Source organism: Bos taurus, chromosome 8, assembly GCF_002263795.3.
Source record: "Bos taurus isolate L1 Dominette 01449 registration number 42190680 breed Hereford chromosome 8, ARS-UCD2.0, whole genome shotgun sequence".
NCBI classification, from domain to species: Eukaryota; Metazoa; Chordata; class Mammalia; order Artiodactyla; family Bovidae; genus Bos; species Bos taurus.
The window spans coordinates 82,132,687-82,151,140 of record NC_037335.1 but is presented as its reverse complement, the minus strand read 5'-3'; the positions used below and the strand labels follow the sequence as shown (position 1 = coordinate 82,151,140).

Below are 18,454 nucleotides of genomic sequence, written 5' to 3'. Positions count from 1 at the left end.
CAGCCCAGGTCCTCCACCTTCAGGTGTTCCCTGGGTGGAACTCTCATCAGAATCAAAGGTAGCATGGAGCCTGGGTAGAGGTGGAAGAGGACAGGTTTCCACATCCAAATTTTGGCTGATGCCACAGCATTAGATGGTCTGTCCTCATGAGAAATCTCAGTTGACATCCCAGAATGCAGACAGCGCTGCTCATGAAGGCATCTCTGGCAGCCCAGAAAGAGGAAGCTCCGTGGGATTTCCTTGGTGGAAACCTGCCTCGAATACACAGTCATCATCAGGGTCACCAAAATATAAGCATTTTTATTACTCTTCGCTTCTAAACTCTGCATTTAGGAGCTTTATGGTAATACTTTTTAGATTTCTTTTTCCTCTTAATTGGATATAGGCTTGTTATTTCCTTCACTACAGTATCTCAGTTTTTCTCCGTATGTCTTTAAGTTTGACCAAAATAACTAGCCTTTCAAAACAGTAGAATGCTGCCATTGAGGAACTGCTTGACTGTTGAGAGTTTTAGGAGTTCTATTTACAGAAAGATGCCTCCTGTCCTCAGTCCCTTCAAGACTGTGACCATTTTGTTGTATTGGGGGCTTAGAGCATAGTTGGAAAAACAGCTGTCATGTGTTAAGGAAACTCGTTGGTGGGCAGTCAGGTACCTGCTAATGAGTGACAAGTTTGTTGTTGGAGAGATTTATAATGTGGAGGCAGGGCCTTATTTCTAATCCAGAAACCCAGGTGTGAGTAGGCCCAAATGATCCACACTGCATGTGGGTCCCAGAACACCACTGGCTATGGAGGCAAGGCTAGTGAGAAGCAAGCCTCCATACTGCAGCACAAGCTTTATCTGTTATAGTTAAAATAAATGAAAAACAGGAGACTTCCGTAATTTAGCAACCAAGATAGTCTTCAGTTATTGATGAAGCATATATGAAAGTAAACAAAAGGAGCTGGAAGTGGGCTTTGTTAAGTCAATGTGCATGACTTTTTTTTTCCTTTTAAATCATTGCTTAAGGGCTTCTGGCCCCTAGCTCAGGAATCCTGCCCAAAAATGCCAGATGTATTACACAGTCAAGTACTGCAATGTAAACAGTCCTCTGTGCCATGAGACAGGGTGGTCCACCTCCTATTTAAGAAGAGCGAGAGACTGAGAGGGAACGAGAGGGGTAAGCCTTCTGCAGCGAGCACAGTAGTGATCCCATCATTTGTATTTTTAGCTGCATAGTCAAGATTTGAAACTACAAAAAACCCAGATGAGTTAATACTTTGGACTAGTAAGGAAAAGCAACTTGAATTGGGATGCCAAAGAGAGAAAGATGTGGCTTGGATAATGTTGCTTCATTGGGTCAGATATATTTATATAAAGTTGAACAGAATGGTGGGGTGAGCTGATAGGAAGAAAGCTATTGTCTTCATAGCAGCATCCTCAAGCTACTATGAGCCTTCCCCTTATTATTTGCTGCAAGGAAAAGCCAGCTTCTTTCACAATCCCTTTATACTGGTTGGTACACCTTCTGTGTATAAACCTAAGATTTATCACAAGACTGCTCTGGTCTTTTGTAGCCAGGGTGGGGGTGGGATAACCCAGGTTACACTGCAAAATGAATGACCTTCCAGTTTGCTCCCAATTTCTAAATTTAAATAAAGAATTTGCTAATTATGATCATTTGGAGGTGAGAAAGCAAGCACTTTGGGCCATCCCTTCCGTAGAATGTATCTTATGTGCTGTGGGCAGTTCAAGGAAATTGGAATGGCTAGACAGATCTGCACACCCAAATAATCAAATACTAAGCAGTGCTTACAGTGACTAGACTCAGTGGTTTTAAAAATGAATCGGAAAGTGTTTTGTGAGTTAGGAGGAAATGGGGTTTCAGCTTGGACTTCGGGAATTGTTAAAACAACCTATGATAATATTACCTTGATTTAATAAATGGGTTCTGTAGAATGATCTGAGAAAATTGCTTTAAGAAACAATGATGATAAAAAGAGGAACTTTGAGATTAAGGAGAATGTAGGCTTTTTGACTCTCTCCTGCCCTCCTCCCGCCCTGCCTTCCCAACCACTTTTTTTCTTTTTTCTTTCTCTGAATTCTCCCATCTTCCCCACCCCCATTCCCTCCCTTGATTTCCTTTGCTCCTGCAGTGGCGAAACCAGAAAATCTCACAAAAATAGATGTAAGTATTATACAGTATCTTTTTAAATAGAAACTTTTTGAAAGATAAGAATTTTCCCAAACTACTTTTAAGACATTCTTCCTCTTACCTGATTTTCCCCCTTGAGAATCATACAGTGTTGTAATAAATTAAAAAAAATGATACCATCATTTTAATCCACACATGATCCAGAAAAGAGCTGCACATGTTTAATACTTTGCTTAATTGCAAACAAAGCTTGCAATTTGAGAGAATTGGGATTAGGGCTAAATATCTATTAACTGCTCTTTCTAGAGATTTGAGGGATAGGATGACCCTTTTTTTTTCTTTTTTTTTTTTTTTAAATAGGCTACAGTTTCACATGGCTTCCAAAAGAAATCTCTCTCCCTTTTTGTTTCCCACACCAATTGATTTATCATTTTGCTTGCAAGCAGATCCAGAATGTTAGGGCAAGAACACACTCACTTTTTTCTCGTAACTTTTTTGTTGCGGACCGAAACCAGTTGACTTGAATAAATTTTTCTGAGGCCTGAATGTAGCCAGCAACGTGGAAAAATCTTGCCATTCAGGGCCGTCTGAATGTACATTTCAGCCACACAGTAAGCTGCATTGGTAGGCACTGGACTGCTAAATACAACCATTTTTCGCAGCAGCGAGTTAGACAGGTGATTAGCATAATTAGCACCGAGCAGCTATACATATGGTAATGCTGAGTGTGTAAATGCCAGCTGCGGTGTAAAATTTATGTCAGGGGTCGGCAGGGCTGTGCGAAAGTATTGTGTTCCAGCTGCAGGTCAGGGCCGCCAAAGCTTACCTCCTTTTCTCTTGTTGGTGAATACACCAAACAGAAGAGAAAGACAGAAATATAACAGATACGGCTTTGATGGAACAGCCTGGTTCTGTGCAAGAAGGACTGTTCTATAAAACACGCGCACACACTCACACACACTTGCAGAAACCCCATTACTTTCTCTACAAATTGTGTTTACTTCATGCAGGGTCCACATGAGTGGTGGCGGCCAGAATGGGAGGCTTGGGTAGGTGAATGGGCCAAATGATGTCAAGGGAGGAAAACTTTTCTGTCGGTGAAAATGTTTAAAAGGAGTTTGAGAATTGTGCTCTTGGTTTTTCCCCCATCCTCTTGTTTCCCCTGGCTTGCCCCACCCCTGATTCCATCCACAACTTGTGTCCATGGTGGTTTCCTTCAGATTAAATGGGGAAGCCTCCCCTCCTCCCTGGGAGAGCTAGTGCAAGCATCTCTAGAAGAATGAGAATTGACCACCATGGAGGTGTTTGTTCACCTTGAACATAGTAAGGTTCCAGCACTCTCTCTTCCCAAACTGCTTGACTGGTTTTAGCAAAGGGCCCTTGTGTTTTATGGTAGCTATGCTCAGTGACATTCCACGTACTGCCACTGGGAGACTCATGAAATTCTTTATGGATAGGAAAAGAAGCGGGTAGGTTTCTTATTTTAAAAAGGAGACAGTCTTCAGTAGTTCATGTCCTTCGAAATGTACCACAAGGGAATTTATTACTAAGAGGAGTTGAGGCAGTTTTGCCCTGGAAGCATTTTTTCTGCCACCTCCCTCCCAGCCCCACTTTTCAGTTGGTGGCTGTAGGGAGTGGTGGTGGTGGTGACAGAATATAGTTCACACCGTGCTGACCTAGTGATGAAACTTCCTCACAGCACCAGGGGGTCCTTATGCATCGGGCCCCTAATCCAGCTAATCCTGATGGCAACACAATCATGAAAGTGGCCCCCAGTGACGTGCGTCTCCCCACACAGATGCAAGAGGGAAGGGTCAGTGCAGGAGATGGAATTCCACAGGGGCCAGGGAGCCTGTGTGCGAAGGTGGGGACTCATATCGTCTCCCCCACCCCAAGCTGCTCAAGTAGGAGGCCAGTGAAAAGAAGCTCAGGCTGGATAATGGCAAGGAGACTGTTCAGAGCAGAGAGGTGATGTCAGCCTCACAGAAGCCCGGGAGAAGGGAACTGGGGTTAATGTTATGCAACAGCCTGAATGCTAGATAGAGAGCCTGCAGCTTTGCAAAGGCATTCAGTTTTGTTGTTGTTCAGTTGCTTTGGATTTTTATTTTTTTTTAATGAAGACAGTAGGAGGACTTAAACTGAGAACTTAGAACTTGATAACAAGAGGCTGTCTTGGATCCCTGGTTCTTCTTCCTGGCCCAGCATTGCCTCTGAGCAAACATGCCACCCTGTGTCAGACCCTCCTGGGCTTGCTCAGCTCCTGCAGAAGGACAGGACTGGGGTTTACATCTGCCTGTAGTATCATTTGAGCAGTTGGGGGAAATCACTGTAGGGCCTGGGACAGTTCACAGCTGGGCAAGTATGCACTTAGAGATAGAGCCAAGCTCCACTCTGCCACATTCTGCTGGAAGCCAAGGACATCTTGAGCTCTGCAGGCTTGACTTCACACGGCCCCTCTTAGGTGGGGTTGACTGCAGCCCTCATTTGCCGCAGCAGCAAGCGACCAGTGAAGAATGGGCCTCCTGACAGACGCAGTGTCATCTTGGGAATTGGTGGCCCTGTAAGAAATACCGGGTGGGAGGTGGGGCAGTGCAGGCAGCAGGTCCAGTGTGGGCAGAGCGCTGGGCTGACCTGATCGTGTCCGACAGGGCGAGCGGGCGGCTTCAGGAAAGCCATTCAGAGGAAGCAGCCCGGGTGGGAACAGATGGCACCACAAACAGCTGGTGTGGGGGCTAGTAGTAGGCGCATGCTCAGAGCCGCTGCTACCACAGCACTTGGCCCTCCTCGTCCCCCCACGCAGTCCCTGGGGAGGCGTTGCAATGTGTCTGTCCGGCTCTTGTCTTGTTTTTGCTGTTTTCATGGCACTGGGCTCTGTTCATGAAGACAGATTCTCTTTGGGCTATATGACTGTAGCATTTTCCCATGGCAATACCCAAGGGCACAATCCCACCAGGAGGAAAAGAAAAGCAGCCTAGAAGCTTAAGCAGCATTTGGCTAGTCATGAATAAAAGAGATGGGTAGAAGAGTGACTGAAACTCACAGCCCAGAAGTTTTCAGCCCATTGCCCAAATTACTGAATCTTCATTTTTTTCCAGTTTAGAAAATGAGCTGGTGCTAATAATTTTACAGTTACACTCTTTTAGAGATTTGTACTTTTTCATGCTCACAATTACCAATTGCAAGATTGAAAAGAGGACCTGAAGCAACTAAAGGGGGGAAAAAAAATCTGTCTAGAGGCTGTTAGATAATTCATGGGATTAATCAAATGCAAATGCCCCACTTGCATATACACAGACCCCATTTTCCTAATTGGACTCTGAGTGGGTACTTTTCAGGCTGAAAGGGTCATTTGTTTTGACTGATTGACTTTTGAGGCTTTGGGGAGAATTAATATCTTATACAGATGACTGCCTGTTCCCAAGGCTCTGTATTGAGGCTGTTCATTCATTTATTCATCCGACACACTGAGTGCGAGCCGAGGTGAGTGGGCAGCGGACAGTTCCTCCCTGAAAGGACTTGGAATTTATTGGGAAAAACACTTTGGTTGGTCCTTCAGAACATCTTTATGTGAATTACAATACGCTTTTGGCAAAAGCTTTTTGCATGAATGCCACAGATGTTTATTAAGCTCTGTGCGAAAGGCTGTGCTGAGGAAGGATCCAGCAGAACATCACAGGGAATGTCTGATGTCTGCCATGGACTGGAAGGGCACTAACCCAGAGGTATGGACCCCTGAGCAGAAGGGTTTCCCACCTATCTAATGGCCCTTCTTCACCTGGGAAAATTATACTTAGTTGAATTTGGGGAGGGAAGGATCAGCCTAACTTGATCAAGAACTTTTTTGCAGAAGTGATCCTTTATACACTACTTCTTTGAAAGAACTGGTTTAAGCCTCTGGTTGCTGAAAAATGAAATGGTAGACTTTGTAGGTCAGGATGCCCTCATCACTCTGCTCCTCTAAGACAGCCCCTCTGGGGACCACAGGAAAATGGGGCCTGTTCACTGCTGCCCTTGGAGTCCTATGGAAAAAAAACTATCTCCTTGATGGTGGTAAAAAATCTGAGAGGTAACATTGCTGTCCTTTAAATAAAGATAGCAATCATTCGTCCTGTGTAATTCTAAAAGCTCTATTGGTGGTCTGGTATGTGGAATTGGGCACTCCTGAACTCGTGTCCTCGGCTGGTGCACAGAAGCCCCGAGGTTTGCAGGGCAGTTGGTTAAAGGTTGACTTCACCTTTGCTGTCAGCTGGGAACCTTGGGCAAGTCACCCAAACTCTGCAGCTGTGTTTCCTACTCTGTAAAGATGGGTGACAATATATGCCCTTCAGTAGACAGAGTAATTAATGGAGGTCTGCTCAGCTCCTGGTTAAGGGTTTGGGAAACTCCACCTAACTGTCAGTCTTCGCACCATCCTGTGAGGTCAGTAGTGCCATTTTTACCCCACATTACAGAGAAGGTTACTGAGACTCAACTATATCCCAAACCAGCTCCTCAAGTGGCAAGGCTGGGACTCAGAACCCAGGTCTTCTGATCTCTGTTCCTATTGCCTATCCATCTACCTTGCTCCAGCTTGATGGGGTGGGTAGCACTAAGCAGAAAAGAAATGGCAGCCTGCTCCAGCATTCTTGCCTGGGAAATCCCATGGACAGAGGAGCCTGGCAGGCTACAGTCCATGGGGTCACAAAGAGTCAGACACAACTTAGCAACTAAGCATAGCACAGCACTAAGCAAAATGTTTAAAGATAAGTAAATAATGAGTGTTGAAGGGCTTTGCAAATGGAAAGCACCACACGCATAAATTTTATTTTGTGTCCCAGGATCCTCAGTATCAGTTTTCCTGAGTCTTGTTCAAAAAGCTCAGTTGTTATTTTGTTGCTTTGTCTGTTGAGTTTAGGAGAAGGAAAAATTATGAGAGGACTTCAGACTATGATAGAGGTGCATAATATTCTTGCATTGAGTTTATTTTTAATTCAGGTGCCTATCAAGTAGCTTTCGTATTTTTCTCTTTTTGTCGCATGGGAATCTTAATTTTATATGTTCTTTGCAGAAGGATTAAGAAATAGAGATAAACCCCCCCCAAAGGGAAGCAGGTAAACATTATTCATAAACCACCACATTGTAATAACCATGTTTACATGGTTGTATCCCCACATATGGGTCATTCTGCTCAGTAGTCAAAAATGACTATGCAGTATTGCACAAGTATGAGATTATTTTTTAAGTAATAATGAAGGACTTTGACCTTGACGATGGTAAAGAGAAGGGAGCAAAACATTTCCCCCATACCACACCTGTAATTTCAGTCACCTGAAATGGCTTCCTGAGACCACAGCTTCACACTTGTGCATGCTGATGAAGATGGTAAGACAAGGAACATCTCGGACACCGTCACTGAGCTGTGATTTTAGGATAGGCATTTGCTAGAGCAGCAAAAGTCAGTAAGTCCATAAAACTGCCCTGTCCAAAGGGGTTTCTGTTTCTGGTAGCTTCTTCCAGAGTGCCTTGACTGAATACTAATGTAAGACCATATGAATGCTGTGTGGTTTATGACACAGGTTCACCCGAGAAGGAGCTCAGTCTACCAGTGCAGCCAAGTGAGTGATTAGGTCATGGTCTCACCAAGCTCCAGCCACTCTTGCCTTCTTTCTCTCCCTGCGGCAAGGCAAACCTGAGGACTTTGTGATTGCTGGTTCTTCTGGCCAGAATGCTGTTCCCCCAGCTCTTCCACATCAACATCAGCATTTCTTCCTTCTAGGTCTTCCCTGCAACTCCATCTGAATTGGCCCTTCCCCTGCTCTCCACCACCCAATAACTCACATGGCATTACCATCTTGATTTCCTCCTTGGTACTTGTCATGCCATGAAGCTACCACATCGGTTTGCTTGTGTACTGCCTGTTTGCTTCACTGGCCAGAGAGCCTCTTGGAATTGTCTTAGCCACCACACACCCCAGTGTGTAGCACATAGCACTTGACCCCTCAAATGCTTACTGGCTGAATGATTTATGGTACAACTGTTTATCAAAGCAAGTGGGTATCAACTAAACTTTTAAAAAAGTTACTGAATAGTTTTTCAAAAACATTCATGTTTGTTTGTGTAAGATGAAGTATTAAGTAAAATATGGTCACATGATATGGAAAAATAATTTAACAGTACTCGAAAGTAGGACATAGCATAGCCGGTTGAGAAAACTTTAGAATTCAGAGTCCTTCACCTCTAGTTGGTAAATCTGCCAGTGATAATAGTCTTGGTTAAAACTGGTTGTCACGTTAACAAAATACTCATATTTATCACTAGAGCAAAGAGGTGGACAAGCAAAAGGTTTTTAAGCCTATAGATATGACAAATACACCCCTTTATTAAAATGTAGGTGTTAAATATACATCTTAAAAATTCTGAGAAGATGATGTTATATAATTCCTATCTTGCAGGAAATAGCGTCATTTCTGAAACCAACTGTGATAAATGATCCACTATGAGGTTGGTCTAGAAGAGTTTTAAGTTCTTAGCAGCATGACTCTTGCATTTGATTTTTATTTTCGTGTGCACTCCTCTCGGGCATCACCGTATTGGTTATAGTTACAGGCAGCTTCTTGGCTGGGGTGATGGAGGTGGGGGGAAGTGGAATGTCTGTGGTCCTGCTTTGATGTTGTTTGTTTTTATTGCGTGGTTTTAACTCAGGTGACATTTTAAGCTTCAGTAAAGGTAAAGCAAGTACTACAACTTTGTAAACAGAATGAGAAATCATGTACTATGCCAGTGTTTAAGGAGGCAGGTAGAAATATAAATGATTGATATGTGTGGGGCATTGATGTCTTATGTCCAGAGAAAAGGAAGGGACTGAGCTTACTTTTTTTCAAAAAGGCTATTTGGAGCTCCTTGGTGTGCAACTCTGTGGTTTTCTGAAGTGACCTCTAGACTAGTAATTGGCTTTTTTTTTTTTTTTTGGCCTCAAACAGCTTTTCTATCTCTGGAGAACGTGGATTGAGTGCAATTTAGTTCACTAGCTAATTGGTTGAAATAATGCATAGATTCCTGCCAGAAGGAGCTAGACCCTGCCTGCAGGCAGCTTTAGTGGAGGATCCTGAGAAGGCCTGTGGTGTTATGTAAATTCTTCCTCTATTGCAAGTTGTTTCCTAGGTTTTCCTATGGTCTTTAACTTTGCATTGATTGCTAGGGCCTCAATAATTCCCTGGGCATTTATCAAAATTTTCTACAGCATCTAAATAGTTTTTATAGCCAACTGATTACTTTTCTGTCTCTTCCCCTCCCTCTCTCTCCGCCTCTCTTCTCCCAGCCACCCCTTTCCACTTAACCTCCCCTCCCCCTTCCTCTTCTCTCTCGAACACACACATAGTATGTTCAACCTCACCTCACAGAGTTCTGCGGTGGCCTTGGCCATCTGCGTGAACCTGCACAGATGACCCTGCCAGTCTGCAAATCTGGACTGGTGTTCCTAATGAGGGCATTATTTGCTTTTTATCCTGCTCTCTTGTTTATAAAATATGCCAAGAGAACTAAACAACCCGCTGTTCCCAGTACTTATTTAGTTGCTCAAACCAAATGTTTATGTCCTTGAATACTAAACTTGAAAAGGGATTTCTCCTCATGGGAAAACTGAGGTGATCCCTGAGGGTTCTTTCTGAAAGATAGCTGAAGGCCTGCTTTTCAGTAAACATTCAGCGTACAGTGCCTGTAGGAACTGGAGTGTGTGGGTGCTCCAGGATTCTCTTATGTTTGCTGCCCCTGTGGGTCTTCCCTCAAAGCCCTTACTTACCCATGTTGAATCAAAGCAGCCTCTTCGGCGCTTCTTCTCACAGCGCCCACCCATGCCCATGGCCCATCTGCGCACACAGCCCCATGGGGAAGTGAGACTCCCTGCCATATGTTGCAGCATCCTGAGCTTGGCATGTTCTAAAGCCCTAATTGAAGTATAACCTAGGACCTGAGGAAGAAGACAAACAGTTTTTAGTAACAGCGTTACTTTGCTTTGTTGTGCTGGCTTTTCTCATGCCCAGCCATGGCTGCCTGCTGGAGATTCTGGGGCGGGGGTTCAGACTTACTAGGGAAGCTTCCAGAACACAGGCAGCCCACCCCCAGGTGACTCAGAACCTGACACCTGTACTTTCTGTATGCTGAACACGTGAGTCTGAGAGAGCAGGTTCCAGGGCCTCCCAAGACAGCCATGGCGAATCCATGTGGTTCCCCTCAAGTGGGATTTCCCCTTGTGCATCTGACATGAATCACATTATTTATTTTCTCCTGGCAAGTTTTGTGCTAAATACACATTTGCCACCTTTCCTTATTTCTTTTTCCAACAAGGAGAAACATTTCCTTGTTACCTTTGCCAGATTATTTAGGAGAAGAGTGTAAATTGAAGCCATTTATCTTGAAATGCACTGCAGGGCCACATTGTTTATACAAGTGAAAGAAATTGTAACAGGGGTATTTGGTCTGGTCTGCAAGGAAAAGGTGTCTCAAGTTTTCCTTCCCCCTCCCCCTTATACATATGGTGTATTAGTTAGAAGGTGCACAAAGCACGCATGCATTCGGTTTGCGTATGTGACCGGCAGGACCATTGTTAATAGGTTTAGTGAGTATTTTTTATATGTTTGTTATTGGTAGAGTTAACATTGCCAATCATAATAAAGTGAATGTTACTCCTCTAACATCAGCCATAGATCTTCATGACCAGAGCTCATTTATCACGTACCCTGCTCCTTTTAATGAGATAATGGAATGTGAATTTGGGGATTTTGCTGTTCTAATTGAAACCTCTACGTGTTTACCAGTTGGTGGACGAGTAAGTCGTGAATTAAATTATACTCGCCAGAAGATTGGAGAAGAGGCTATGTTTAATCCTCAACTCATGATTCAGACCCCCAAGGAAGAAGGTGCTAATGTCCTGACCACAGAAGCGCTCCGACAGCACCTGGACTCGGCGCTCCAGGCCAGCCGGGTCCATGTATACATGTATAACAGGTAAGGTGGTGGGGAGGGCGTGCTGGCTTCAGACGCCTTTGTTGTAGGCAATGAAGTTGCTCTGGAAATACACCTGGAGTGGTAGTTAGTTCAGGTAGTTTTCCAGTGAAATGATTTTTAAAGTCTTGATTTGTCTCTAGAGTTTAGTTAACATATGAATTACATTACTTTACAATGTATTTTCAGTAAGTATCTTGGCACTCTACCCAAATGAGTATGGTCCTTCAAACAGTCATTTGGGTGGCTGCCTGCCCATTCCAAAGATGTTTCACTATTTTAGATATTTCTGAACCAGTTACATTTTTGTCAATTCACAAAGAATAAGAAAGAAGTTACTTACTTCTCATTACTTTGTATTCAGTACAGTTGTTAACAATTGGTGTGTGTTACCAAAAACAACAACCAAAAAATAGTTTGAACTCCTGTGGTGAATTCCTGGGGACAGGTAGGCAGAGTAAGGTGGATTAACACACCTTTGCAAAATACTACCCTTCAACTTCGTAGCTGATTTAGCAATGCTGTAGATGTAGTAAAAGCATAGGAAGTTCTGGAATGAAACCACTGGTCGTTTTTCTTACCTATCTAAACAGAGTGTAGGGACTACATCCTATCGATTCTTATACCCCAACACTTGGATCAGAGTGTAGGGACCACATCTTATCCATTCTTGTACCTCAGCACTTAGATGGGAGCAGGCACTTGGAGTTGCTTGACTGACTAACTGCTTGGATTGCTGAATTTAAACTGAATCTTCTCCTAGAACTGAAAATACCGCTGGGTTGGCATTTAACTAACTTTATCCTCTCCCCCCTCCCCCGCCACCCCCATCATCAGACACCTCTAAACTGAGTGCTTGGCAAGTAGTTTTTCACAGGAGAGGAGAGGACGCAGCAGGGTAGGTACATTCATTGTCCAGAGAGAATGAAGGGTGGAGGGTAAAACCAAAATCTGTACTTGTCCCTCCTACTGTAACCTCCAAGTTCCATGGTCGTCATTGGATTGACTCTAAAACCCCATGCCGCTGGAGATCAAGTCCTCAGGCCCCAGTGCAGGACAAGTCATCTGTCTTTGGCATACCTTTGTTTCCTCATCTGTGAACTAAGTTTGTGATCGTGGGTGCGTTCTTCTTCTCAGGAGGTTACCAGAAGAAGATCAGGTGCGTGGACGTCTGGAAGGGCTCTGGAAAAGGGAAGGAGGGGTTTTAGTGCTGTTGTCAGGCAGACTTGGCCTGAGAGCCCATCTTCACTCTTCTCAGCACAGCCCTCTCAGTCTGTAAGGAGTGCTGTCGGGGAAGCAAGCCCCCAGTGCAGTTTTGCAGAATTTGCAAGTGGAGGCCCATAAAGAACCTGGAAATGGGTGTCCCAGGGCTGCTGTAAGCATGCCCAGTGCATTCCTAACAAAACGGGACCCTGCCTTAAGAGGGCTTGTCCCTTACGCACTTAAGGAGAAGGTGGGAGCATCTGTACGATGAAATTACCATCTTACACAACACTGGAACCAGAGAACTTTTATGCATTGACCTGAACTTTAAAGAACACCTCGGTCAACCCATTTCATTTTTTTTTTTTAGGTGAAAAAACTAGATTTGATTAATTAAAGCATCTGTCCTAGTTCAAATAGTTGTCAAATAGTAGTGCCAGGTTTCAAACCCTTCTGACTCTAAGCCCAGTGGATTTTTTGAAGCATAGCTATGCCCTTCTCAAGCAAGTGTAAGTAAGAGTTAGTTGATAAGTGATGTTGAGAACCTCCTAGTGCTAGATAGTATGTGTTGTGCTGTATGGAATTAAAATGTAAGTATATGTACAGATGGATGAGTGGTGGGTGAGTTGGGCCCAGCTCTCAGGAGCTGACAGCCTATAGTTAGGCAGAGGAAAGACAATACAGAGAAGCAGGTACAAAGCAAACACAGGCAGTTTCTCCTACAGGTGCTCGTGTCAACAAGGAGAGCACTGTTCTGGGTTTCAAGAGAAAGGGGTCACTTTCAATGGGACTGATCAAAGAAAGCTTAGCAGAAAGGTGACATTTCAGCGAGGCACTGAGATATGTGGCACTGGGACATATGGGAAGTTTCCATAAGGAAGAGGGCAAAGTCCAGAATGTCCTTTTGGGTAACTGGTACAAGACAGAAAAAGGAGCCCAAAGGAATAGAGCAGTCTAGACAGAGTTTTATATATGTTTTTCTTTACTTGGAATTCTCATCCTTACCCTTTCCTAGTTTTCTCTTTTTTCGAATTGGACTTATTTCCCTAATACACTTGGGAAGAAGGTCTGGGTTTATTTAGCACTCTTTTAGGGATAACAAAACTCCATAATAATAGACAGATGATAGTTAATAGAGGTAATTGTTGATCAGTATATTTAATATAATTTCTATAGGACAAGAATAGAAGAATGTAAAGTGGGAAAGCAATCTACCTGGAAATATTGTTTACATTTGTGGTTAAGAGGAGAAACATTAATTTTGAACACTGTTAATAAGGACATTACCTACCAATAAAAAAGTAGTATTTTCTCCACCTCAGTATATGTTAATACATTTTCAGTTCAGTTGCTCAGTTGTGTCCAACTCTCTACGACACCATGGACTGCAGCATGACAGGCTTCTCTGTCCATCATCTACTTCCGGAGCTTGCTCATCCAATCGATGAACTTCACTAATTTAGTCCCCATCTATTTTGATTTTCTGATAATTCAGCTCTGAATTATCTGCCCTAAAGTTGTTTAATGTATGTGGAAAAGCAGGTTAATGGTGTAAACAAGATTATTGGGAGAACACTTAAGAAAACAAGACTTTTCAAGTACTTTGGTAGCATTCATTTACATAAACACCCCACATGTTAATTACAGTTGTGTATTATCTATTCATTAAAGTAAGCTTGTTGAATCTGTTTGGGAAAGCTCTGCTCATTTTGACAGATACTGAAAAGTGATCAAAATTGGAGTTCTTTCTGTACATTCTGTAGTTCTGATTTTGCACAGATTTCCTTTATTACAAGAAGTATTTGTCTCTGCTTTTTATTTTATAGGCAGTGGAAATTGGAACATTTGTGTTATAAATCTGGAGAACTTATCACAGAAACAGGTTACATGGATCAGGTATATACTTTCTTTTTGTTTGCAAAAAATTCTCAAATAGCCCAGTAGTATACGTTAGCATAATGCATGGCCTGTTCTTTTCAACTTTGACAGATAATAGAGTATCTTTACCCTTGTTTAATTATTACACCTTTGGACTGCTTCTGGGAAGGGGCGAAGTTACAGTCTGGGACGGCATACCTACTGTAAGTGTGTGATCTTATTTTCTGATCTCTGTGATTTCTAAACCCTATAATCTTTCTCATGTTACTTTATCATTGCTTATTCTATTTTAGTTTTGAACAAAAAATAAAAACATTGAAATTCCATGTGCATGTTTTGAGTGAATAGCTGGGGGAGAGGGCAGAATGTTTTTCCTCTTTTCAAAAAAAGTTCTGTAGGCATCATTAAAGTTCATTCACTTTTACCAGCCTATTTATATGCAAATAAAATGCAAATTATTTCAGAGTATGTGTGATTTTTAACTCTTTAAAATGTTTGCAGTTTTGCAGACCTAGCATTTACATAGGTTTAGCTTATTTTTTAAGGAGAGAATTTATTAGTGGGTTCATGTTAAAGGTTAAGATCTTCCTGTTAAGTGAAATGCTAACCTTTCTTTGGATCACATTAATGACATTTAAGAGAGAAACCTACTATCTTTGAAGGCCATGGTAAGGGAGGCTTCACAGTTTAGCAGTTGAATATTATGTATACCACATCATTTAAGGAATAATTGTTAATTAATGTAGACATTTTCAGTTAATTATGCAAGAGTTAGTGCTTGGGTTATTGTTTCTCTTCTAGCTTGCACATATCTGCAAAAGCAATTTGCAGTGGCCATACCCTGACCTTCAGTGTACAGTTTTAGATGGGAAATAAGGGGTTTTATGTTTTCTGGTTGGGAGATTCTGAATAATGACTTCAGCCTGGTTGAGCAGCTACAGTGTGGTTTGAACCACATAACAGGCAGCCAAAAGCCTTTCTGGTCTGTCAACAGCACAAATTCAAAAGTGAGTGTGGAGGGAAGTGTCCTTCATGGCGGTGATGGCAGAGGCAGCAGGGGTCTTGTGGGGTTGACTGCTGGGCTGTCAGAGAACACTCATAAGTATGGGATTATTAAAGGTAATGGAGATCAAATATTTTTATTGATGACATTTACAAAGCATTTATTAGGCTGGCAAGTGCTAATTTGACTTTGTGATTTCCTCCCCACATTCCCTCCCCCCTTAATTTTGGGTCTTAGTCTTCTGCTTCAGAGCACCCATTTGGCTAATTTTGTTTTTAGGTATTAAATATCCTGTATAAGCAAGTAAAGATTCTTTAATGTTTTTGTTAATTTATAAGCTTTCTGCATGCCATGTCCATTCATGAATTATTTTCCTGATATAGGTTTGCATATAGGCATACTGGAAAGGAGGATTCTCTGGTAGCTTAGCTGGTAAAGCATCCACCTGCAATGCAAGAGACCCCGGTTCAATTCCTGGGTTGGGAAATTCACCTGGAAAGGGGATAGGCCACCCACTCCAGTGTTCTTGGGCTTCCCTGGTGGCTCCGCCCATAAAGAATCCACCTGCAGTGCGAGATACTGGGTTCCATCCCTGGCTTGGGAAGATCCCCTGGAGGAGGGCATGGCAACCCACTCCAGTATTCTTGCCTGGAGAATCTGCATAGACAAAGGAGCCTGGAGGGCTGCAGTCCATAGGATCACAAAGAGTTGGACACGACTGAGTAACTAAGCACAGCATAGCAGCATACTGAAAAGGAGCATTTCATTTTTGTTCCAGGGTCCCAGAATTATAGTTGTATCCCCCCCAAAGCATCATACAATCCAGATGTAATCTGGATTCAGTCTGGTTATTTTACTCAGGGCTTAGATGCCTCTTTTTCATTGTCTCACCTCCTAATTTCTTTCACAGAGGTAAGCCTCCTTTGCAGTGGACAAACTTTGACCCTTTGGAATTCCTAGAAGAGTTAAAGAAAATAAACTATCAAGTGGACAGCTGGGAGGAAATGCTGAATAAGGCTGAAGTTGGTCATGGTTACATGGACCGGCCCTGCCTCAATCCAGCTGATCCAGACTGTCCCGCCACAGCCCCCAACAAAAATGCAACCAAAGTAAGTACAGCCATTGCATTCTCCTCAGGAGAGGAAGGGAGAAAAACTGGATATTTGCCCCCATTTTTAGTTCTCTTGTTTTTAAGATTTTGCTCTCAACTTTTTTGGTCTGTGGAACTAGGTTTGTTTAAAGAGCTAAATTTTGCTGTAAGATTTGCCATACGCCTCTCATTAGCCTTGTTATTAATGTTCTCACTGAAACAAACAAGCCCTTAATGCACTGGATTTTAACAAGGCATGTGACCTGCCTACTAATTCCTGTAATTATGTGGCTGTCTTTTTATTTTAGCCTCTTGATATGGCCCTTGTTTTGAATGGTGGGTGTCATGGATTATCCAGAAAGTATATGCACTGGCAGGAGGAACTGATTGTGGGTGGCACAGTCAAGAACAGCACTGGGAAGCTTGTCAGGTAATCCACCACCAAGCCGCCTATTCTCTGTCCTCTCCTCAGAAACCACTTCTCTTCTGACATCTGCAAGTGTGTTTGTATTAATTCTTAACTGTTATCCTAGCTAGCTGTCTGGTGTATTCGAATATTAGAAAATATTAGTGACCAGACCAGCTCAAAAATCACCTTCTGGGGAACTTTTCAAAAACAGGTTTCTGATTTTCATCAAGACCATAGTGAGTGATTGTAGAGTTTTAGAAGATCTACCTACTACGTAGAAAATTGGGGAGAATATAAAGTAGGCAAGAGGGATTGGTCGTACCATGTGGAGTTAAGTGATACGAGCTGAACTCTGTCACAGACTGTTAAAAGGAAAGACCAACAACTGACGGCTAGATGAGAATTATCCTCTGTGCACTTGTGGACTCTGCTCCGTCAAGTGTCAGGCACTCCGTCTGAGATTTCTCCCTCGAGAGAGCTGTCGTCTGGGGTTTCTGCACAAGCAAGCATGCAACGCTGAGCCCAGCATATCTGGTCAAGCTATCTACTCCCCTACCCTTCCTGTTGCGTTGGATAGAAACTGAGAAAGGAAATTGCCTATTAATTTAATTTGGGGGTATATCTGTAAAAGGTTTGTAAGGTTACACCTTTAATATGGTACATCAATCTATTAAATAAAATAACCATCCAGGTCCCATTTTAATGGAAACATGTGCTCACGTAGGACAGGATGGCTGTGGTGAGTCAAGGGTGCTGGGTGGGGATTTTGCACAGTGAGAGCTGCTCCCTGGGGATGCTCATGTTGTGGCTTTTCCACCCCGTCACAGTGCCCATGCTCTGCAGACCATGTTTCAGTTAATGACTCCCAAGCAAATGTATGAACACTTCAAGGGTTATGAGTATGTCTCGCACATCAACTGGAACGAGGACAAGGCAGCAGCCATCCTGGAGGCTTGGCAAAGGACGTACGTGGAGGTAAATGGCTGGTGTTCTGATGCCCTTTGAATCTTAGTACAGACCCTTTAGTTACTGAGTACTTCCTTTTCATGTTTTTAAAACATTGTTTACACTCGCATTTATTTTCATAGTAGATTGTAATTCTGGGAATCTGGTGGGATGAGACCTTTTTCCTTTTCTCTACTGAAAATCTTCCTAACTGGGTGATGCTAATTCTAACTGCAATGCCCTGAAACATTGTGAGGAACCAGTTGTGAACCCCAGAGCTGAAGCATAACAGAGTTTAAAAAAACACTTGGTTAGCAAGAAAAGGTATCTGGAAAACATTAGCAAGGCATAGAATCTGTTCACAGCTGCAGTCCCCTTGGTTAGGTCATGTGACAGGAGCTGGCCTTTGTTTCCCAAGCAGTGACCTCCACTGAGCTGCATGTGACCTTTTAAAAGTGGCCAGCAAATGAAAGGGGGCGGGAGGAGTGCCCATAAGAATGAGTTGTTTTGGATTAGTGGGGAACTGATGGACCCGCAGATCAGTTGTGGAGTTATGGAGAGGAGAATAGCAGTCTTAGATGCAGAGTAAATAGAGCTCTCAGAGTGAACTTCAATTACAGAGCTTACTGCAGCTCCACGTTCTCACTTGATTAGCAATAGCCTTCAGTGTCTTGGGCCCAGGTCATTTCATATTAATCCAAGTCCAAATACCAATCGTGTAGAACTCTTTTTAAGGCATCCAAAAGTAGTGGGGGTTAGGCAAAGGGGACATGTCACTTGAAGTCCGTGCTCTTGAAGCTCATTGCAGCTTA

General features: G+C 43.0%; 1 protein-coding gene across 5 annotated transcripts in view; it reads left to right on the top strand.

Moving 5' to 3' along the window:
- Nucleotides 1–18,454, top strand: part of PTCH1 (patched 1) — a 70,437-nt gene that overhangs the window by 17,424 nt on the left and 34,559 nt on the right. For all 5 annotated transcript variants that reach the window (XM_024995742.2, XM_005210406.5, XM_005210407.5 and 2 more), the window contains 6 exons: nt 10,928–11,117; nt 14,144–14,213; nt 14,307–14,398; nt 16,109–16,307; nt 16,597–16,718; nt 17,525–17,672. In XM_024995742.2, the coding sequence (XP_024851510.1) occupies nt 10,928–11,117; nt 14,144–14,213; nt 14,307–14,398; nt 16,109–16,307; nt 16,597–16,718; nt 17,525–17,672 (821 nt within the window). The remainder of the gene's footprint in view (nt 1–10,927; nt 11,118–14,143; nt 14,214–14,306; nt 14,399–16,108; nt 16,308–16,596; nt 16,719–17,524; nt 17,673–18,454) is intronic.